The 23,451-nt window shown below is 48.1% G+C and overlaps 1 protein-coding gene across 1 annotated transcript; it reads left to right on the forward strand.

Moving 5' to 3' along the window:
* The first annotated feature begins 326 nt into the window (after positions 1-326).
* Positions 327-21,526, forward strand: TMEM86A (transmembrane protein 86A). Its single transcript, XM_054275454.1, has 3 exons — positions 327-440; positions 16,001-16,265; positions 20,333-21,526. The coding sequence occupies exons 1-3, from the start codon at positions 420-422 to the stop codon at positions 20,758-20,760; spliced, it is 714 nt and encodes a 237-aa protein (XP_054131429.1). The 5' UTR covers positions 327-419; the 3' UTR covers positions 20,761-21,526.
* Positions 21,527-23,451: the final 1,925 nt, after the last annotated feature.

Raw genomic sequence — 23,451 nt, forward strand, 5'->3', positions numbered from 1 at the left:
GACCGGCCCTGGCGCCCCTCGGCCGCCAGGAACCCGCCCGCCGCGGCCGCCCCCGGGGAGGGGCAGCGGCTCGGCCCGGCCTCCGCCGGCTGCGAAGGGCGCCCGGACGGGAGGCGGAGGCGCCGCTGACGCCGCCGTGGCCGGGGCCAGGCGAGGCGCTCGCCCTCCCGGCTGCGGGCCGGGGGCCGGGGCCGCCCGCTCCGATCGGCGCCGCCCGCCCGGGCGGGCCCGGGGCCGCCCCCTCCTTCTGCCCGCAGCGCATTCGCCGCGGGGCCCCTCTCCTGTGACGTCAGCGCCGCCTAAAAAAGCGCCCCGGCAGGCGGGCAGGGCACGGCTGGGCAGCGGCCGCAGCGGCGACAGCGACAGCGGCCACAGCAGCAGCAGCAGCGGCAGCAGCAGCGCGCCCCGCCGCCGCCGACATGGTGTCCCCCGTCACCGTGGTGAGTGCGGGCCGCGCGGCGGGCGGGCGGGCGGCGGGGCCCGCGCCCCCTCCCACCATTCCCGGCCGCTGTCCCCGCTCCCGGCCGGTGCTCTCCCGGCCGGTGCTCTCCCGGGCGCTGTCCCCGAGCCGCCGGGAGCCCCGGCACTGGCGGCCACCCCCGCCCCCCGCGATGCTCACCCCGGCCTCCCGCGGCAGCTGTTGCTCCAGCGGTGCGCCTGCCCCGGCGGCTCTCCGCCGCGTCCTCCTCTTGTCCTGTCTGTTTTTAAAAACATCCGCGGCACATCTGCTCTACGTGCGCTGCATCTGCTCAGAGCGGCGCTGCCCGGCTGCCCTGGGCTCGCGTCGCGGCAGTGGCCGGCAGCATCCTCCTGTCCCCCGGCCTCCCTTGCCCTCGCAGGCACAGCTGCCTCGCCATCCGGGGGTGCTTTGCTGTCCAGGTGCTGGTTTGGGCTCAGGCGTGTGTGGTGATCCCCGTGTGGGACAGACATTTCCATAGGTTGGGTGACCTCTCGCTGAGACCGCGTCTCGTCTACAAGTCTGTCTGGCACTTCCACCACCTAACGACACGAGACTGGGACTGGTGTCACCTGCCGGTCTCATGGGGTGTCACGATGTTTAGTTAACGTAACCGGCAATAAGATAGCAACTCGCTGCTGTCCTGTCAGTAGGTGATGTGTGCAGCAGAATTCTTGGATTGATGGAACCAAGCCGGTAACTGAAGGAGCTGTGGCTTGTGCCAGCAATAGGAGGAACTGCCCCTGCAGGTGAACGGGGCTGTTTCAGTGCTGAAAGAACTGCCGGAACAGCAGAGAAGCTGCACTGTTAGACACGCTGCTTTGCATGTTCGCCTTTCTAGAAAGTGAGGGATTTGCTGGAGTACCCAGCAGACTCAACACATGCTGTAAGGATAACTGTTGGTGGGAAAGTTTCCTGGTGCTTTGCTGCAGCGCTGAACACCTACTGCTGGTGTCCTTGTTCCCTGTGGATCCATTCTCATCTTGTTTTGAAATACTTTGGTTAAGGGCCAGGCTATTGCAAACTCTCTGGCAGGTAGAAATCTTGTCCTGATCTTAACTCGCAAAGCTGGCGTTCAAAACTTTTAAATTGCTTTGCCAGTTCTGCACTGCAGGCTGTATTTTCTGTTAGTTTGGATGAATTGTCCCCCAGTTATTAACATGTACCTGGTAAGCTCATCAGCAGCCTGGGGATGACTTTTATCTCTGGAGACAGAGGGAAGTAGCTTGGAAATTATAACATTGCACTGCCCAACTTTTTTTTTTTTTGTGTGTTTTTCCAAAACAATTTAAAAGGTTGGTATCTTTGTGCTTCTGTGCCATAAACTAAATTTGTCCTTCAGCAATGCTTTTGGTTATAGTGAATTGTTTATGTGTATCTTGGAAGTAAAATCTCATGTTGGGACAGTACTGGAATGGCTCAGAAACTGACAGGATTTATTTCACAGTTTGCAGAAGGCAGTACTTGGTTGTTATGATAGTGCATCTAGGGTGGTCTTGCAGTGTTATTTCAACCGAGTTTTGAGGCAGATGACTAAAGCACGAGTACGTGTTGGGAAGGCTGTACAGAGTTCAGACCGGAAGGCTTTAGGAAGGTAAACTGGGGAGGAAAATGAAAAAAGCCTTATTTTCTCATGTGCCCTTTTGACATGTAATAAAGCACATTTCTGCTCTGGCTGTATCCCTGACATGTGAGCAATTTACTTCTCCAAAGGCAACTAATGCAGGTGTGAAACTATGGGAGGGATGCTGGAGGGATGATAAGACCAGAAGCTGTGACCAGAGCTGCAGCTATTTGCCATTGCTGTGGAGGTGAGAGGGGAGGGCGACTGATCCTCCACACAGCTCACAAAAAAAGAGCTGCAAGCCTTCAGTGTTCTGAGGAGCAATTTTCTGCACCTCTCTGTCGGTGGTTGTCACGCTGCTGTTCCTCTGAAGGAGAGCACGATGCTGCTCCATGCTGGCTGTGCCACGGCCGGGAAGGGCGGCTGGAATCGGTGTCACACAGCAGCCTGTGCTGCCCAGGAGCGTGGTGTGGCCCTTGCACAGCTGGGGGTGAGGAGCAGGATGGCTCTGCACTGGTGGGCTCCCTCCAGCAAGCCTCTTGCTGAAGGGAAGGGCAGTGGTCATCGGTCTGGCCACAGCTGGGTGCTCGCCTGGGGGCCCAGCCCTTATCTCTGTACCACACTGCCTTTGCTCTGGATCTGTGGAGCCTGCATGGATATCGCTGCCATGACATGATGGGGAGGTTCTCTGGAGGGGCAGCACCTGAGGCATAATCAAACTAGCCAGAGGAATTGATTTGTCTGTAGTGTATGTCCTTTCCCAGCACACTGCAGCATCAGCCTCAATGGGGAGAACACCAGAAGAGCACTTCTGAGAGTGACAGGATTTTTCTTGCTGCTCTCAAAGTGATGGCCTTTGTACAGTACTGCAGCAGGTGGCCCTGGCTGCTTACACAACCTGCTCTCCTGCATCTCCCCTTCTTTTCTTCCTTAGGACACTTTTAACATGAGTCAAAACCCGTGAGCTCTATCTGCTGTGCAACCAATAGCAGGAAGGAACCACGCAAGGGGGCATGGTCCATGGAGGGGACCAAGCCAGGACTGCTTGTTTGTGCTGGCTGCCAGATGTGCATCATTGCCTGGAGGGCTTGGAATGTCCACCCAGTGCGCACAGAGAGACCACAGCATTGTGCAGAGCTCATCAAGCTGTGGACTCTGATGCTGCACAATTCCTATGTGCTGAGCAGGGAGCATGGCCACAAATAAACAAGTCTGCTGCCAAAGTACCTTTTAACATATTGTGCCAGGTCCTCAGTTGGGATAAAGCCCTGGAGTCTTGCTGATGTTAGTCTAGACTTGCATGGCGCTGGGCTGAGGCAGGGAAGATGCATTTGTCTGCCATCCTGTTCCATCTGGTGAGCGATGCTCACTCTGGTTGGAAGTCACCTTGCAGGGAAGCTTTCACTGCTTACTCTGCTGGGCAAGCAGGAGTGTCCTGCTTCAAAATTGTTATTCTTGATACTGCTCTGATTAAGAGCTGTTTTTTCTGCATAAAGCCGTGTGGGCTGAGAGCCTGCAGTTGGAGCACAGTATTGATAAACAGCATGTTTGCTTCATGGATATGTGAGGTTTAATTCCATTTTTGTTCAGTCATCACTGGTCCCACCTTAATAAAAGAGCACTCATTAGTGATTTTTGTCCAGCTCCCCCCACGCCCAACACTGTTGTCTAAGTAGTTTTAGTGTGAGCTTGTGGGAGACAGCTCTTGCCCTGAGGACCTTTCTGCCCAGCAGGCACCATGACTGCAGCAGCCACAAGGGTGCAGGAGATGAGCCTGGAGACATGCAGTCATTCTGACATTTACATAATGCTCCTTGCTCGAAGGGACCCTATTTTGTCCCTCAAGTTAGGACTAAACTTAGTGTAGAGCTTCACAGGACTTTGAGGAAAACAGGGCATGGGAAATACAGATATTAGTTGGCTGAGGGTAGATCTCTTTGGGGGCAGTTATAGATGATATTGGGTGTGTCTTTTAGAGCAAGATAAACAAAGGGCTCTCATCCCTACAACATTCCCTCCACACCTGACTTGTACTCGACCTAGCACAACCCTCTGTTTGGGAGACAGGTGAAACACTCTTTGGGACAGATTATTGCCCAGAATCCATATGGTAACAATCCCCATCCCTTCCCTTTCGTCCTCTGGTCTGTTTACATCTTCAAACAGAGAGAGCTGGGTTGGGAAAGGCTATGTTGTTTTGACTGCATGAAGGCAGTGGAGCCCTCAGCCCCATCCCTTCTGTGTGGGAAGCAGCAGCACCCTCCTGAGAGCAGCCCTTGTCAGCCCTCGGGAAAGATGCAGGATGTCACTGGGACAAGAGTATAAAAGTGATCTGCAGAAACTGGGCAAAATACCTGAAAGGTACAGTCTGGAAAGATATTCACCAGCAAGAAATATGGAATTGGGCTGGAGGACTGGGTGGGTATCATTTGTGTTTCTGAACAGGGGCCAAACCACACTGATCTAGATGGGTATGGAAACCTGATGTAACTCATGTTGCTTAGATACTCTGCACTGTGGGCAATTGTAGCAGCAGTAGGTCGAAGTATAGCTTTAAAGGTTTGTTATTAGGAGGGGTGCTCCGTAATCCTCAAACTTCTGCTGAAAACAAGAAAGCCTGATGACTCTGGAACTATCTCAGCTTCTGCTTCTTACAGAGAGGATGTATTGTTTCTGCATTAATGAATGAAATGTTAGGAACCATCTAAGTTAGAAGTAACTCTTATGGTTAATTTTGCTTGTTCTCTATTTCTATGCAACATTGATGCTTTCATTGTAATTTCCCCCACTACTTAAATGCATCATAAATTGGGATTTTATTAGGCAGGAGCTTGTAGACATGCACATTTATATCCTGCACAGACAATTATGGCTCTACTATAAAAACCAAGTCATTGTAAGTTAAAGATAGAAAATATTTCTAAGCATCTGAGCTCACTGAAAAAAAGGAGGGAATAATCACCTTGGGAAAACTTAGCTGGATCTTAGTAACATTTCTGTCAGTCTCACCTTTTGGGAGAAGCCTAAAAACTTTGGTCCTATTGAGCAAAACGCTGTGCTGATTTATGCCAGCTGAAGCCCAGGCATAGTGTTACATGCCACGATTTATTTTTTCAGACTGAACTTGTGCATTCTTGCTGTGACATTGACATTCCTTGCTGGAGCTGTTGCTAGGGGAGGGTGGGCTAGCGGAGCCTGCAAAGTGCAGGCTTCTCTCACGCTCTGCCCACTGCCAGGGAGGGAGCACTAAGCAGGCAGTGCTGATCACTGCTGCAGGCAGTGCTGTGGATTAAAGGCTTCATTAACCCAAGTGTATCACTCAAGGCACACGTGTCTGTTGTTCAAAGTGTGCTCTGAGCGTTCAGATAGTGGGTGCAGCTCAGAAGTCTGTACTTACACATGATTCCTCTGAAAGGACAGACGTGCAATTGTTCTGTTCTCTTCTCCTGCCCAAGTATGTCTATCCAAAATATGCTGCGTGTGGCAGAAGAGCCAAAGTTATCTTCTCTGTGGGTAACTTCAGAGTGCTGAGGAAATAATAACTCCAGTGAAATTAGACTCTTAGAAAAAGATGGCATCAGGAACCCATTTTCTGCTAGCATGTGGAAACTCTTGAACAGCAAGAAGACTATTAGTTACATAACTCCCTTCCCTCCTGGAGGCCCAAGTAGTTATTATATCACCACTTAATTTTTCTACTGTCCTTCATGTCATACAATGCCCAATAGACTTGTCATTACAGTAGAAATGCAGATTTTGCTTACTGCAACACACACAAAATGAGGATCATGGTTATTCCTTCTTCTAGCCCACTTGTGCCCTTCCTATACCCATTTCTTACAGTGCCATGATCTAAATAGCATTTCAGCTAATGACAGGTTTCTGTGTGACAAATGTGTCAGTCTAGAGCATCCCTCCATAAAATGCTGGACGTGAGCAAGTATCCAGGTGACACAGCCCAGAAAACTGGGTCTGGGTGTTTACACACCACCAGAGCTGAAAAGCAGTAGGTGGGCTGGGCAAGAGCTTTCCTGAAGATGTCAGGTGTGCTGGGCTGGGAAGGATTTCAGACACCATCAGGGCCCAGGGGCTCACACTGCAGCCTCTGACTCAAGAGTTGCACAGATGCAGATTCTCTCTCTTATTTCTCAATAAATGCAACCTGTGTCTCTTGCGTTAAGTCAGTTTTGCAAGGCTGACTCTTGTATTGCAAACCTGCCTGTTAGTGAGGATAGTGACTCTTTTGATTCACCTTGCTGCAATCCTGTGAAAATGCCTTGTTTCTACCAGCAGGCTAGTCTTCTCCCAAAGACTAATTCCTGTAGATTACTGCAGGACATGTTCCTACCAAAACTGAGAAAAGATGAGACAACCCTTGTTACCTAATTGGCCTTGAGACTTTGGTCAAGTTTGAATGAATGGTAAAGTTTAATGTTTTGCTGCTCACCAGAGACCAGCTTTGGAGGCAGATATGGCATCAGTTGGCATCAGGCATTAAATTTCCTGTTATATATCAAATTGAGTGCCTTTCTGCTGGTTGCAAGTAGTCTCTGATTGAATCATTGCTCGAGACTGAGGGAAGTTTGACCTTAAGCCAGCTGCTCATTTTTTAGCACACTCTAGGCATACCAGACAGATCTTCAGATTTAATGTCTCCCATGGCTTCAGCAGAGCTGGGCTGAGACCATGGCTTGGCTGCTGTATCCCTATTTACCTGTGTCTTTGATTTTGTCAGGGTATGGATAGCAGTGCTCTCCATTGCAGGAGGAGCTAAGTAAGTTTTGTGGCTTTTCCCTGCAACCCTGATATAAAAGGAGTGTGATGACAAGGTTGTCACTTCATTGATGTTTTAATTGAAATTTCCACTTTGCTTGGTTGCATATCCAGATTTGCACCCTCAATATAAAGGGAATAATCCTGGTAAGCAGCTGCACGCTCATTTGTGAGTGTGGTCTGCATTTGTTTATGCAGCTGGATTACAGCAGGGGTTTTGTAAGTAAAAGCCTGGGTGTATCAGTGTGAGTTCTGGGAGTGTGTGGGTTAGTGTTTGCACCTGCCCACTCCACATCTGTTGAGACTGCCTGGGAAGATCCAATTTGTTTTCAGGTGAGTTGTGTCTGATACTGACTTATCTGGGTCACAGCATCTTGACACAAGAATGGATATTGGAAGTAAAATCTGTGGCTCTGCTATCATCCTTTGACCATAACACCCTCCTGTCTCTTAAGCATAATGATCCCATGATAACATTGAGGAGGGCTGCTGCTTTTTTTAAGGTATCACAGCAGCATCTCTCTAAGTACACATCTTTATTGGGATTCATTGCTATTTTTCCCTTCTGATTTTCTTAAGTTTCATTATTTCACAAGCTTTCAACCTGCAGGATGTGATACACAGGTAGACTAAAGCTTTTCATTCAGTTTCCTAATAGGCATCAGACAAGCTGAGCAGTCCCTCCTGGGTTTCCCAGCACAGCCCTATTTGGTATTATTACAGCCCCTTGTGAGAATTCAAACAGCAAAAACTCTTGTGCAGAGCTGCCAACTTTCCCAGACACTGGCAGCTACCTTCCCCTCCTGTTTCAGTTCTTCCTTCCTGTTCCTTTTGCAAAAGCCTCACCTCTGCCAAGTGTGCGCCAGCCTGTTGTGTGAGCCAGAAGTGCCTTTTGAATGCCTGAGGCAGTTTCACCCTTGGCATGTCTTTGGCAATGGCTGGTGGGGCTGGTACAGCCTGTTGGGTGCCACCTGCCTTCTGGGCTGCACTCCTGGCTCTTTGGCAGCTCCTGCAAAGGACTGTGACAGCCCCAGTGCCTGCAATGCTCTTCCTTTAGACCCACATTCTTCCCCACGGATTGTCGGTAAAATGACGTTTCTCTGCTGAAGAGGCTGTTCTGGATGGAAGGGCCTTCCCTCACAAATACCAATCCCTGGTGGCAAAGCAGCATGGGGCAGGGTAGAACTTTGCCAAGTGCCCATTTTTCCTGAGTACACATTGTCCCATGCATCCCCACTGCCACAGTGAAATGACAGAGTGGCTGGGGCCCTCCAACAAGCACATAAATGTTGCAGTGTGTTGTGGGGTGCAAATAATGCTGGAGATGGGAGAGTGCAGGCTGAAGATGGGTTTCAGCCCTGGGAACAAAGCACTCTCTGTCAGATCCCTCTCTGGTATTACCTGGAGATTCAGCCTGCCCTTGGTGCTGACAAGGAAAGAACTGACAGCTCTCCCTGGGGTGCTTTGTTTTGGGTCTGTACCAGAGGCTGGAGAGAGGCTCCAGTTTTGCCACACAGCCCTGGGCAGATGTCAATGGGTGGCACTTGTCTGTAGCAATGGGCCTTGCAAGGGGATGCTGCTTTTTGCTGTGGCCCTGTGCCTTGCAGCTCACACATTGGGCTTGCCTAAAACTGCTTCTTCCTGGGTAACAGAAGTCTGAACTGCCTGTCACAGGGAAGTGTGATATAAATAACCATGAGTCTGCTGAGAACAAGTGCTTGTAGTCTGGAAGCCCTCCCCAGGATAAGCTGGGGACGCTTTCCTGTAAGCAGTAGAAATTTTTATCTGGATTCTAGTGATGGGCCAAATAATTGCCCATTCCCATCCTGGGGGGAATTGCCTGTGCAACATCAGCTGTGCATTTCAGGGTGCTGGCTTCTGAAATTCCCTGTGGCTTCACAGCCTCCTCCTGATGTCCAGAGTAGCAGTAGGGATATGGCCCCACCTGACCTCACTCAAGAGGAAGGGTGTATGCCCTTGCTGTGGCAGCACTGCATTTCTGATGGGCAAAATGAAAAGACAGACCCATTGTGGTTCAGGTTTTTAAGCACCTGCAAGGGGTTCTTTTGTGAGTGTTATAGCAAAGGAAATGTTTGGAGAGGCTTGCTTTCTGCTGCTACACAAAGAGGAAGATCTGGAATCCCAGGGGGAAAAAGCAATCTCTGCTCTGAGATAAGATGCTTTCAGGCAAATACTATATTTTTGCTTTCATTTCTGAGAGCCATTGAACTATCCTGAAAGCACTAGTCTGTGACAACCCCTGCAGGCCTGAAGAGGCTTTTGGATTCTTGACTAGTTTAGTATTGTTAGTGCTTGGCAGCGCACATTATTGACCATACTCTCCAAAACTGCTGACAGCTATAGCATTGCTACAGATATGGAGTCAATCATTACTACTGCAGGTTAAGAAGAGGTTTTGAAAATAGCCCTGCTTGTGGTCCTGTGCCAGTCTGGTAGACAGGACAGATGATGGGTAATGGAAAAAAAGGCAAAATCACCCCCAAAACCAAACCCTAGCAAAGATATGTACTTCCAGGCTGAATCTTCAGGGTGAAATGTATTTGTAATATTTTATGAGTTAACATCTGCTAAAGAAAGGCTTCACCACCCTGAAGGCTTCCCTGCAGTGCCAGAAAGCCAAGGGCAGGTACCCCAGTGACTTTGTAAGGGATTGGTGGGTGTGGCAGTGCCTGACTTTGCCTGGCCTGGTAGCAGCAGGTCCTGGGCAGTGCAGGAAGGTCCCAGAGACACTGTGGTGTAGCCCATTACTGAGCTAACAGGATTTCGTCTTCTCTTCAGTAGAGGAGATAACTTTTATGGATACTGTAACTTCCTTTACTGCCAGAGGGAACACCGTGGTCCAGTGTCTCAGGATAGCTCTGGGCAATGTCATGGTTCAAAAGGCAGGAAGTAGGAGTGGGCTCCTCTTGCAGTCTGTGGCACAAGCAGTGCCCTGAGCTGTGGGGTGATTTCCTTGGCTCCAGAACTTCCTCCATCAACCTTAGAGACTGTTCCCTCACATTTCTAGAGCCTCCTACAAGGACTCTTATGAGGGCAAAACTTCAGTTTCCCATTTGTGACATTTTTACATTCTGGCTGTCTGCAGATGCATATTTTTTATCTCATGGGTGTAGCAGCAGAGAGCTGCCATGTCCAAGAGGTCACAGTGGCTGCTGAGCCAGCTTGGCCTCGTCAGCAGCCCTGTGAGCCTGGTCAGCACCCAGCATGTTTTACATTCTTAAGCACCTGATGACAAGACAGAGCTGCTGTTTAACTTACACTGCAGGAGTGGTGTCTGCAGCCTCGTGTCACTGCCACAGCCACAGTTTGAGGAGCCTCTGAGTGAGTGCTGCCCAGCTCTCCTGGCACACACCAGCCCATTTTTGGGCTCAGCTGGGTGGCCGTGCTGTGCCCCACAGTGCCTGGGCGTGCTGCCTCACTGTGGGAACTTGAGCTGCCATTCCACCTGGAGAGGCTGGCACTGGCAAACATGGTGCTGCTGCCAGGCATCTGCAGGGAGCCTCGTGCTGCACATTTCCTCCCTTCTCTCTGCACTCATCTGGAAGCACCCCCGGTGCTGACAGGTTTTCATCCCCTCTGTGGTTAATCTGGAGATTTGGTTGAGTGTTAATGTGACTGCAAGTTGGGTAGCACTTTGACTTGGTGGTGAAAATAAGTTTTGGTGTGGTTCCTTTCCTGGATGCAGCTGTGTCTGGAGCAGCCCAGCCATGCACAGAGGCCCTTGTTAGATGCCAGTTTGATTGATCCTCCCCCACTGCCTGCTCCTCTGTGCCTCCACCAAAGGGTGACTTTGCTGGTGCCAAGAATTTGTGAAGCAATATAGCTGAGCTCACCACCCAAGAAAAGTGAGGGCCTGTGCCAATTTTTTAATTGTATTTTTCTGGCAAATAGCCATAGCTTGGTCTTAAGAAAAAGAAGTCAAGTATTTCTAGCTCTCAACCCTGTGTTGGTCTGTTGTGGAGCAAAGCTTGGAAGTACAGCTGGACCTTAGTTTGCTTAACTGAGGTGGGGAAGAGAATACCCAGACTGCTGGAGTAGAGGGAGGAACGATGGAAGCCAACAAATCAGCCCTGTTTTGCAGGTGTTTAAGAGACCCTGGGGGTGGAAGAGCTGCCTTGCACATTCGTGTCTGAGCTGGGAGGATGGTCCTTTTGCAGGCTGGAACTGTTCAGGCAGAGTCCTGTTACTTTTGGCTTGTGCTGAACAACAGAGGCTCCTGTCAGACAAATCCATGATTTTTTGACCCCTTGCAAACAGGTCTGACTGAACAGCTGAGCATGAGCTGAGTTTCACTGCATTACTCTTGTGGGAGAAACAGAGGCCTGAGTTATGCTGGGGAGTGCCAGAAGCTGCAATAAAGACCTGGCAAAACTCATTGCATGGCATAAGCATGGTGGAGAGGGGATTATCAGCATGCAGATTCTCCCACACGCAAAGCACGTACCATCTTCTGGGTGATTTATTTGCTATTTCACAAATCTGTTTTAGATGCAGCCTCTACAGTCTTATCTCCACTTGAGGGGAGGAGGGTTTATCTATCACCCTGAATTTCCTGCAGCATGTGGAGCCTGTTCAGGAGCCATCTGCTTTGGATGCTTGGCCCTTGGCATCTCCAACACAAACAAAAACCCTCCTATTAATTGCAAAAATATGTTGCATCAACACAGTATTTCAGGCAGGTTGACTGGCTGCTTCAGTAACTCTTCACCACCTTCCATAATGAGCACTTATTTTCAGAATGTTTTTCAGGAGCAGCTTGGGACACGTACAAGCCAGTACCTTCCTTGACAAATGGCAACAGGCAATCAGTTGTTCCCCAGGAACACGTTTGTTCCTGCAGGAGAGCAGAGCTGGAGAGCCTTGCAGAGAGCCACATGTTCTGGGCAGTGAGAAACAAGGGCCATGGGCTTGCAGTGGCAGCAAACTTGGCAACAAAGCCAAATAAATATTTATTGGCACACAACTGGGGGTGAGAGCTGTTGTCACGGTAGGGGAGAACCAAGGCAGGATCCACAATGCTGGATGCCAGAAGCAGGAGGAGCAGCTCAGACACAAAATGATACAAGGCTGATGGGAGGAGGACAACAGCCCGGCTTTCTTTGGCCAGTGCACACAGTTGTGCTCAAGTGATGCTCAGTGGAATGGCTGGGGTATTATTTTTACAGCACTTTTCCTGGAAAGCTGCACTTTTCAGCCCAGTGCAAAGTGGTGTGAGCCATATCCCCACAGCAGGCTGGCACTCAGCTGGTGTCTGTATACTCATTTTCATTGCAGGCTGATTTAGGGGGCTTTGCAGGGAGAAAAGTTGATACTCCACATTGTTTCCTGGCACCAGTGCAAGGCTTAGGAACAGTGAACTCTGTCCAACTTTAGCATTTCAATGCAACAATCTCCTGATGTTCTTCTGTACCTCAGGAGGAAGATGTCTCCCTCCCTGTGGCAGCTGGATTTGCTTTCCCACTTGTGATATAGATACAGACAACTGACTCCAAAATGTTAAAGAAAATCGAGGCACTGTCTTATACACTGCTACACTGTGTAGCTGTTCCTCTGTGGATGGGGCTCATTCTGGAGAAGAGGAGCCAGGTGTAAATTTTTTGGCTTGGTTATGTGCCTGCAGCAGTCAGAACAGGCCATACACAGCAATGTTTCAAACTAGAGCAGAATGAGTACAGGCAAAACAAGAAGGGATCCTGTAAACCCGGGAACACCTAGAGAGGTGGATATCCAAACCCCAAGCCTCCAGAAAGCTGCAAGTGCCAGTACCATGTTCTGATTGAACAGAATCACAGAATGGTTGGGATTGGAAGGCACCTCTGGAGATTATCTGGCACAAAGTCTCTTGGTGAAAGCCAAGACACAACTTCCTCCTAGTCTGCCCAAGTCTTGGAGAGTTTCACTGGATTGGATACAGATAATTTAATAAATAATATTTCTACTGTACTTCTACAAATACAGAGATAGTGGCTTTATAGCAGTTTAAACTAGTTTTTAAAGACTCTAAGTAACTTAGTAGCCATAGCAGTTGAGAAAAAGCCCCAAATTATGCTCAGTTTAGAAATTAAAATGTTGGAAATACTGCCTTGTTTTTGCATTCAAGATATTTTCTGTACTGCATTTCAGTACAAAGTAAATTAGCAGTGGCAGGAGAAAAGATTTGGGAAGGAAAATGCAATAGAATTTGTAGCAAAATGGCAAAACCCAGCTTAAAGCCATGACAATCCCACATATTAGCAAAAAAGATCTTGTCACCTCTATCAAGTGCTTCCTTTTCCAGCCCCATGGTGCAGCCCCATCTCACATTCTGTCTCTGAGACACAGGGACAAAGAAGATGGGTGGTTTAATCCAATTTATCCATGCAGACAAGAAATAATGTTCCCCTTCCCTGTGGTACAGCAAGTCCCATCATGGATTATTATATGCTTGGCTTTCCTCAAACCACAGCTTCCAGTCATGTTGGTACATGGTTTTCCAATACCAGTCTTGACTTGTCCTTCAGGTGGCAAATTGCCCCATCACCCCTTTCTGAGCCTCAGCCATGTGGCCAAACAGAGGATAATCCCCAGCCTCACCCTCTGGTTGCCTCAGTTTTTCTTGGAGGACTTTTCCAAAGTATTCCCAGTGCCACTCATGGGGCTCTCATCTTGGTCACAGCCATGAAAGGGGTTCCAGTGAGCTGCAGCATTCTGTGATGGGCAAGGGCATGGTTGGAACTAACTCATCTGAAGTCTACTTGGAGAAGAAGTGTTAAGAAATAAAGTGTCAATGATGAGAAGTCTGCAGCCCTTCTAGAAGTATGAGATCATTCTTACATGAGAGTGCTGTAACTCTTATGCATGAAAAGTTCCTCAATTATTATTAGGATGGAAATAATACAAACCATTATTCTAAAATAAAGCTGTCTGGGCTTGCAAAATTTACATTCAGATAGTGAGAAAAAGTAATTTTAAGCTTACCAAGTAAACATAATTGTTCTGCACAAGTTCTTATCTTAGCTTCAGTAAGGCAAGGTTCCTGGGGAAATGACAAGTGTAATTAAAACCTGTCTCATAATGTGTGCACACAGGGGAGGGCAAGCTGTGATGGTAATTGTAACTGCTCCTAGCAGGTGTTTGTCTTTTAATATGAGGTATTAAATAAAACCTACCATGTTTACTAACCCAAATACTCTCCTGTATGCTTCTATGCACTCTTTCCCCTACAGTACTTGATAGTTCCCAGGCAACCCCAGTACTGTGAGGAGACTATATGGGTTTTTATGACTTGTGCTTCAATTTCATTTGCTATTTGCTGCCAGAATTTTCCCAGGGAATGCAGACAAGGAGTGGTAAATGGTGATTAATTTAGACAGCCTAAGTAGAGGACTCACGACAGCTCCCCATGTAATACAAGAAAGTTAACGGCTTGCTGATGTCCTTTTGTTAGGGAATTGTGTAGCCTGGTTGTTAAATGGAGTGTTTAAAAATTGTGTTGGCAATAGCCTATGAATAATGTATGATGAAATACCTTACTGCCAAGAAACTGCTATATGCTGGGGAAATTTCCATCAGATGTGAGAAAAATTTTGAAGTCACTGTCTTCTTGGGTTGCCCTTTATTTATAGCCTCACTGCTTCAGAGATTCCCTTTTTAGATACTGCATGTGAAGATGCCTTCCACTGCCTCTGCCTCTGCCTTCCAACTCCACCTGACTCCATTTGCTTGTGCCCATAAATGATCTTGAATTTTTATGAGGTTAGGCTTTATCACCTGAGCACTGTAAGCATGGATTATTTCCTGTGCAATCTTCACCTAAGTATCTGCACCAAGGCATCCTGCATCAAAGGAAGATGGACACTGGTCATGACAATGTCCCATGATGCAGGAAGCAAAAAAAGGGTCAAGTTATTTGGAAAAAAAAAAACAAACCAAAGAGAAGTTGGACTTGACAGTGTGAAATCTGTTTGGATGCTTCTAAATTTCCCCCCATGTCTTCCTCCAGTGCAGGAAGCCTCTGTATGCTTTGGCCATGAGTAGTGGGAAGTGATATGCGGGAAATAAATCTTGCTTGACCAAAGAAATGAGAAGACTGAGGGTGAACCCCTGCATGCAGGGGAGCTCAGGGGGTTGCACTGCCTTAGGTGCAAGAGGAAACAGGCCTCCTGTAAGACTCTGGGACATAGCTCAGGCAGGCATGGAAGCAGTTCAGTCCTTTCCTTTGCTCCTTGTCTTGGCCCTCAGCTCTTCTCCAGGAGGAAATAAAATCATAGCTTTGTTTCTCACATAGACTTTTACCCACCTGCACTGAAATGCAGAAATGTGGCAGGAGGGCAGGTGAACACAATGCATATCACTGTGCAGAGTGGTCTCAGCTAAGTGTTTGTCAAGAGCAGACCCAGCTTGTGGAGCCTGTAGCTCTGTGCTCTGCCCCTGCTGTGGTTTTTTTATGAGCAGCCAAGTGCTCATGCTGCATTTTTATGTCTGTATTTACACAGTAGAGTCCTGAGTCAAAACACTTCCTGCTATTACTGTATTATTAGAATATTGCTAGAACAAAGCCACACGAGGTTGATGTTGGTATTAGTCAGCCGAGGAAGTGACATCCTCACCTGGGAGGTCGATGTTTTGGGTTTTGACACTTGTGATGCCAACAGCCAGCTCCAGGCACGAGGCTAGAGGGCAGGGGAAAGAATGGGTTAGGTGAGAGGCTGTATCCTCAGGGTGATCTGCAACTGCCTAAGCAGGAGGATCTGTGAAGATGGGAGAGAAGATTTCTGCCTTTACTGGGCTTGTTTGCTGCTGGGCTATATCTGGGTACGCAGTATTTTCACAGCTCCTGGAAAGGTATATTAAAGGGATTAGCCTAAACATTGAGATAGGTGACAAGGAGCACCAGAGCAGTTTGACTAATGGCCTAAATATTTTCAGTAGAACAAGTAAAGAGAAAAAGTTCTAAAACTTCCTCCAAATCCACCACCCACAGCCCATCCTGCCAACTGAGAAGTGTTTTCAGCAGAGAGGGTCACAAAGATCTAGGCAGAGGATCATGGTCAAGTTCAACCAGCATTTCTTGGGGTAGGAACACTGCCAGCTGACAGTATATGGAAGAGCAACTTTCAAAGGGAAGGAGCCAGTTCTGTTAAGAAGTTTAAGATGCTTCTGATGATCCTATTAATTTCCTGTCTTTTAATGTTTGTTTTCTTTAGGTGAAGAGTGAAGGCCCTAAACTGGTCCCGTTCTTTAAAGCCACTTGTGTCTATTTTGTCCTCTGGCTGCCAACTTCCAGCCCCTCCTGGTTCAGTGCCCTCATTAAATGTCTGCCCATCTTTTGCCTGTGGGTTTTCCTTCTGGCTCATGGGATTAACTTCTTAGTGTCACACCGGAGTGCCAGCCGCATCCTAGCAGGACTCATATTCTCGGCAGTGGGAGATGCCTTTCTCATCTGGCAGGAGCAAGGCTACTTCATTCATGGTGAGTACAATGTCAGTCCTGAAGGGATGCCACAGTGCCCAGCTGTTACCCTCTTTATTTAGTAATGAGTTGCTGGGCCACATGTTTTGTTTATTCATGTACAGCTTAAGCCCTGGGTGCTGGGAAGCACTCATCCCTTGACTAAAATCCATCATGGTTTGGGGAAGCACATCGTGGATGAGTCTTTCTCTTGAGGTTAGAGAGGTAATTGGGTCAGGTTAGGTTTCCTGGCATGTGTCACAGCATCTGGGCTGGCTGGAGTTGAGAAGCTGGCATGCCAGATTCCCTGGGGAAGAGAAGGAAACACTTGTGGCACTCATCAGTTCCCATGAAGCTACAGGAAGTATTTACCTCCCATCTTTCTGCAGGGAGACCTGTCAGCCCTTTGCTGTGAGGATTGGGGATGGAACATATTGTGCACAGCTCCTTGGTGGAGAACAGGTGGAGAGAACGTTTATGTTTTGATAGACAAGCCCATAGCCTGGGGGAGGCATTAAGTGGATGATAGAAACCAAAGCAGCAGCAATCTTGTCCTACTTGCAGGTTCATCAGTGTGAATCATGCAGCCTGTTGTACAAGACATGTCTGTTTAGCAAAACATTTAAATGATGGTCAATCAAGGACAAACCTTACTGCAGTGGTTGTTCTTCTCTACAGAAAGATCCACATCTCTCAGAGCAAAATGAGCTTGGTTTATTTTGCTAGTTTGCAGACTGGAACATAATGATTCAGATTAATCATTTAAAGCCACGTTGAACCTGCCTGCAGCAACCTTCTCCCTGGCCTTGGACTGTCAAAAGAAATCAGCAGCAGTTGAGTTCTTCACTGAACTAACTGGTGGGGTTTCTGAAGTTAATTTAAGCAGCACAGGGATTGCACATAACACCTACCACTAAGTGGCTACTGTAACTGTCCCACTGGAAAGTGTGATGAGAAGAGAGAACTTTCCTGACTTGTGCTGTTGTCAGATCTGAAAGCTTATTTTTTGCCCTGTCTCATGAGGTTAGTATCTAGTTTTATTCTGGGATTCCCACAAGCTCTTTCTTTACGAGAAAGAAGTGTGTGCAGTGCCAGATATGAAAGGCCAAATGCTCTGAATCTGGTTTTAATCCTGCTTCCCAAGGGCTTATCCCCATCCCATTAAAAGTTCATGTAAAAATGTTTACTGATTTTGTTGGGGTTTGGATTAGGCCCTGAGGATTGGATCTATCTGGCTGAGCCTTGGGCACGCTGCTGAGGAGCTCCAGCTTTCTTGAGGTGCCATCCCTTCTGTGCTGAGTGCTGACATTCCCACCAATGGGCCTCCTCCCAACAGGAGTACCTGGCTCAGTTGCCTCAGCTCAACTGGTTTTGCCTCCTGGAGTTGCTCCTTGAGCTATGGCCTGGAAAACATTCAAGGCCCATGTCCCCCATGATTTTTGTGTTTGGACTCTTCTGCCCTTCTCCATTCCTGTGTAACTGGTATATCTCTGAGTTTCTTCTCCAAGTTACTGCTAGAGGAAGGTTAGCCAGTCACAGCAATTCAGCATCTGGTTGATGAGCTATAAGCTGCAAATGAGTCAGGTTTTCAGCCCTAGTCTCACAACTTAGAGGTTTTGCTTAGTGGGTTTAGGCACATTTTTTCTTCTTAAAGAGAAGAAAAGCTCTGTTGGAGCATTTTGAAAATCTCAGCCCACTGAGCTGCTACCTTCTGTAGGGAAGTGTTAATATTTGCATTTCACGTATAAGCACATAAAGTGCACTGCTCCATTTCATCCCTCACTTTGCCTGCAAAATGTATTTTTTCCTATTTAAAATTCATCAGGTTGCTGTTGCTGAAAACTGACAATATTTTTGATGTCATCCGTTGTGGGACTTTGAGGAGAGAAGAGGAAATACTGGATAAAAATGTACATTCTCTTCAATTTCTGCAGTTTTTGGACTGAAAAAGGGTTGGAAACTGGGCTCATTTGAAAAGCTTTTGAGACAATGAGTTTATAAAAGGACATTTGTTCATTACTTTATAGGGAAGTGAGAGCCTGGGAACCTACTCCTGGCACACTTGACTTTTTTTCCATTTTTGCTGTTTCAGTCCACTAATAACACACTGTTTTCTAACTACTCTTACTGCATGTAGAAGATACTTTATAGTGTTAATATCCACCTCCTTTGACACTGCCTCCTTTGCAGGCACTTAGAAACAATTTATGCATTTGGTGAAGAAGACAGAGGAAACCCAGAGGAAGAAAGTGGGAGAAAAGGGCTGATCTCCCTGATGTGGTTGAGAGGACCAAGCTAAAGACTGAGAAATACAAGAGAAGTGCACCCCCTTCCCTGTGCAGCCATCACAAGTTTCTCTAGTTCCTGGCTTGATTTGTGGGTGTTGAATGAGTAAACCTGGGAGTTGACTCCCTTGTTTGTGACCAGCCTCACCACCTATCACGAAACTCCTCCTGCCTTTCCAGGCTCTTTGCCTGCTGCATTCTGTCCTCCTCCTCGCTGCCAGATGCCTGCATGAAGGACAACACAGTTCCCTGTTGCAGAATGCTCCATATAATGCCACTGAAGGAAAAAATATTGCTCACTGCTAGGACGACATATCCTTCTTCTCCTTACCACCTCCCTGGGCTCTTACCTTTCCTGCACTATAACCCTATGAAAAGCTCTTGTCCTAAATTCCTTCTCAGTTCCTTCAGTGTTGTTGTCTGTGAGGTGCAATAGCTCTGTGAAACATCAGCTTCTCATTATCCTCTTTTGTGCTTCTCTTTCCCCTTCACGCTGTCCATTTTCTCTAGCCTCGCCCTGCAAAACAGATCCCACCAGCCCCCTCCCTCCTGTGGATTTCCTTCTCATCCCACCATGGCTGAGCTCTCAGTGGGTGTCTGATCTGGTTTTCCCCAAAGGCAGGGAGACATTTCCCCTTCTTCCTTGAGCTGCCTCAACACAAGAGTAGTAGGATGAAGCAATGTCTGCCAGCTGCAGGTTTTTTGACTGCCTTTTACACCGGAGCATCACGTGTTAAATGTGCACAAGTGTCCTGCTGGAGGATTCAGCTTCCCAGATCCTTTTCTCCATTTCATGCTTTGGAGTTGCATGAAAACTTCCAGCTCCTCTAATAACTTAACTCCTCTAATATCCCTGCCTGGATAAAGCAGGAGAGCCTGCAGCTGCACCATATGTGGGTCTGGGAACCAGAAGACCCAAGGAGTTGGGCTCTGTTTGTGGCCCATTATCTACAGTTGTCATGACAGCTTGGAGGCAGCAGCTGTGCCAACACATTGGGACATATTTTTGTCAAATGGATTAGTGGCAAGTTAATAACACATGGGCAGCACCTTCCAACACCCACATCTGGCATTTCTCAGTGGTGTTGCACTTCAAAGGGAAGCCAGCATTTTATTTTCCCTAACTGATTCCTGGTAAGGTTCATCTGAATCTTGCAAATAGCCATAAAATTGTTGGCAGATCACATTGGTGCAGTCCCTGAAATATGCCAGCTGCTTCTTTCCAGCTTAGGTTTCTCCCCGCTATGGGCAGAGATGGAGAAGCAGCCAGATTTAGTCCTCAAGTGCCTTTGGGTTTGTGGCTAAATACGGGCAAGCTTTGTGTCAGGGTTCAGAGGGATTAGTGTCTTTTGTCACGTTTTGTTCCTATACTGCTGTGGTTCCAGTCTTCTTGTTCTACATGTGACCGATGAGCAAAACACTATGGATAGTTAGAGGGGGTGGTCTTTGATCTACCTTGCTCCCAACCTTCCACCCAAAGCAGGGGAAGAGGAACTACCTGAAAAAAAAATCAATTCATTCTCCAGCAGCTCAGTTCCACCCAGCTTCTCAGCAGAAAGTCTTTTGTCACAGCAGAGCTGTACTTGGCTGCAGCTGTAATTGTGCCGGGGCTTTTTTTTTAGGTTGGGGCCTTGGTGCTATCTCCCATGTACAGATTTTTACAATAAAATGATCCCAAGTGGTCAGTATGGTTGTCACTGCTAGTGTTACTGGTAGGTAACACTGCAAGGAATATTTTGTTCTGCTGCTGCCTGCCAGTCACTGATGAAAGGTCCCACTTTCTGTGTCAATGCCTCTTTCCAGGTCTGCTGATGTTTGGCATCACGCACATCCTGTACTCTTCAGCCTTTGGCATGAAGCCTTTGGACCTCAAAGCCGGCTTGCTGATGGGCGTCGTTTCCAGTTCCTGCTACGCCTTCCTGTACTCCTACCTCTCGGGCCCCTTCACCTACCTGGTGGCCGTCTACATCGCCCTCATCGGCTTCATGGGCTGGCGCGCGGTGGCGGGCGTGCAGCTCTGCAACGACCTGTGGACGTGGACCAAGCTGTCGGCCTGCGTGGGCGCCATGCTCTTCATGGTGTCGGACCTGACCATCGCGCTCAACGAGTTCTGCTTCCCCGTGCCCTACTCGCGCTTCATCATCATGGCCACCTACTACGCGGCCCAGATGCTGATCGCGCTCTCGGCCGTGGAGACCAGGGATGAGGAGGACTTCAGGAAGAGGAGCTAGGTGGAGTGCCAATGGTCTCTGAACACATGGGTTGTATCTCAGGTGCTGTAGCTGCATTCACCCCTGAGAGAGATCTCCATTTCTCTAGGCACACTGGTGATGTTGATTTTGCTTCTTTGAAGCATTACCTTTGGGAATTACATTTTTTTTGTTGGCTTTCTCTGAATACAGCTTACTTCAGTGTGGAGTCCACATCAGAAAGCTTAGACTGTCCCTGCAGTAGTTACTCATTCAACTTTTCCTGCTTGGAATGCTGTACTACTGCATTCTACTTGTTAGTTTTGAAATTGATGCTGAATGTCTGGGAAGAGGAGGGCTGGTGGAAAGGAGGTTTGGCCATGCACTGTGCTAAAAGCCTTCCTCTCAACTGTAGGCAGACAAGCACAGATCTCTGCTAAAGTCATAGGTAAAAATTAATTTAACCAATGTTTGTCTCTTTTTGTGCATTACAGTATGCAAACTGGAGCTATTCCTCTACTGAAAGGAAGCTTGGAGGGAGAATAAAAAGAGCATATCCAGCTGTGAGCTGAGCTCTGGAGTCAATGGCAGCGTGTGGGGCAGTAGCCAGCAGAGCCAGCATGAAAGCAGAACCCCAAGCCGAGGGCACAGAGTGAGAGGTGTGCTGGCAGTGCTGTGTGCTTTGATTGCAGTGCTCACTGCTCCTGGGCAGGTCTCTAGGTGCAGGTCAGCACTGCTGCCTGTGGCAGAGCTGTAGAGAGCAGGAGTTTGGTGGGATTTCAGGGACATCTCAGTGTTCTGCCTCTCCACGTGCACATAGTTACACAGTGCCTGCAGCCACCAGTGAGATGTAATGGGCACATAAGGAACTTTGATTTTTAAAGCAGAACATACTCATTGTCTTAGTGTGTGTCCTAATTATCCTTACTATGGCAGACAGGCATCTCATCTTTGTCTTTTTTCTCCAATGTCCTAACAAGTAGTATTCCATGTACCCATTAAGTTTTAGTAGCACTTCCAGTAGTACTTTTAGTACTGCTGCCTGCATTATCTTAAATCTTTGTGTGAGCATTGCCTGTGATCAAGGCCCTGATTTTGGATGTAGATTGCCACGTTTTGCCAGCTGGTGGAAAACGATCCTCTTTGCACCACTTCTTTTTTTGTCAGAAAGCCCCTTTTCAGCAGAGCTTCCTGAAAAGCACTGTCCTTTGTGTTCAACACGCCTGCCACTTCCTTCTCAAACTCACATGAACTCACATAGACCCCTGCTAGCTTTTCCCTTGTGTTGAGAGGTGCTGTGTGGGTCTCCTGCTCCTCTCCAGCCTCACCTGGTGTGCCTGGCAGGGAAGAGGCATTGCCTTCCCATGACTTCTCCATCACAGCAAATGCAGCCAGTATTACAGAAATCTGGGTTAACATCCTGACCCTGTGGGGGCGTCTGCTGCTTTTCAGACAGGGATCAGAAAGGTCAGCTGCATTATGGACAGGGAAAGCCTTCCTGTAGGTAGCAGAGCCCCGTGTAATCCCTTCCCTTTAATGCTGTTATGTAATACTGTCAGTATTCATTCACTGGCACATGGGGGCCTGCCTGGAGTAAACAGCTAAGGGAATTCAGAGCCATACACCATTTTCATTCATCAGCATTGCTTATCTCCTGGCCACAGATTGAACCCTGCAGCGCAGCTCTCTGCAGATGTCACCTGCTGCAGCTCAGCTTGGCTGTTTGCAAATCTCCAGCAAAAAAGTGACCCAGCTGAGAGGAAGTCTAAGCATTTGGGGTGAACCCCACCATCCTCCCAGCATGTGAGCAAACAGCACACTGCAGTCTTTGAATCCCAGCTCCTTGGCATGGGTCAGCATACTCAGTCCTTAGCTGGCAGTTCTTCAGAGGAGCTCCCCCACATCCTGAGCTTCCCTTTGCTTTGAGGGAAATGCTTGTGTGATAAAGTAAGCTTTATTTAAAAGTCTTGAGTTTTGATTCTCTTTTTTCCCTCTCTAGAAACGAGTAGTCTTGAACTGCCTGAAAATAGCTGAGTTGCTTTTCTGTGTGTTTTTTCTTCTTGGCTGGCTTTGCTGTCCTGCTGTACCATCAGCCACTGGGTACCTGCAGAAAAGAGTCTTGATGTGTTATTAGGAGGCCTCTCCTCTCCACTGGCCATCAGAGGTGCAGTTTCTGGTGGCAGAGGGGGACAGCAGAAACTTGTGCAGCCCAAGTGGGCTGTTGTTCCCTTGCTGCCCTGGAACAGGTCACCTGGAGTGACCTGGCTGGGACACATTGGCCAGTCACACTGGCTCCATCCCGCTACTGCAGCAGCTTCAGCCTTCCCAGGAACATGAGACAGAGCCCTCAGCATACAAAGGAGAGCCCTGGTTGGCTTGAAGGTTTGCTGGCAAAGGCTCTTAATCTTCAAAATCTCTCTCTGGCTCTGCATTCCTCTTTCTAATCCATATTACTTGAATGAGACCATTTCCCTGGAGACTCTTTCCTGCTGGGAAGAGACCAGCTGCTGTGGCTGTGATCTGACAAAATTTTGAGATGCCTAAATCCTGAGAAGCACTAAGCAGTTGCTGGCAGTCTGTTAAATAACTTTTCCTGGGATTAAAACTGTTCCCTCAGCCCCAGTGAGGGCAATCTTCACTTTGAAATAGAGCAAAAAAAGGAGTGGTGTTCATATGTGACAAATGGTGTTACTGTCTGTGGGGCTGCCTTTGTGGACCCTCCTGCTGCCTCTT

The sequence above is a fragment of the Melozone crissalis genome, unplaced genomic scaffold, assembly GCF_028551555.1.
Source record: "Melozone crissalis strain CALT ecotype California unplaced genomic scaffold, PUWL_Pcris_2 ptg000018l_1, whole genome shotgun sequence".
NCBI lineage: Eukaryota > Metazoa > Chordata > Aves > Passeriformes > Passerellidae > Melozone > Melozone crissalis.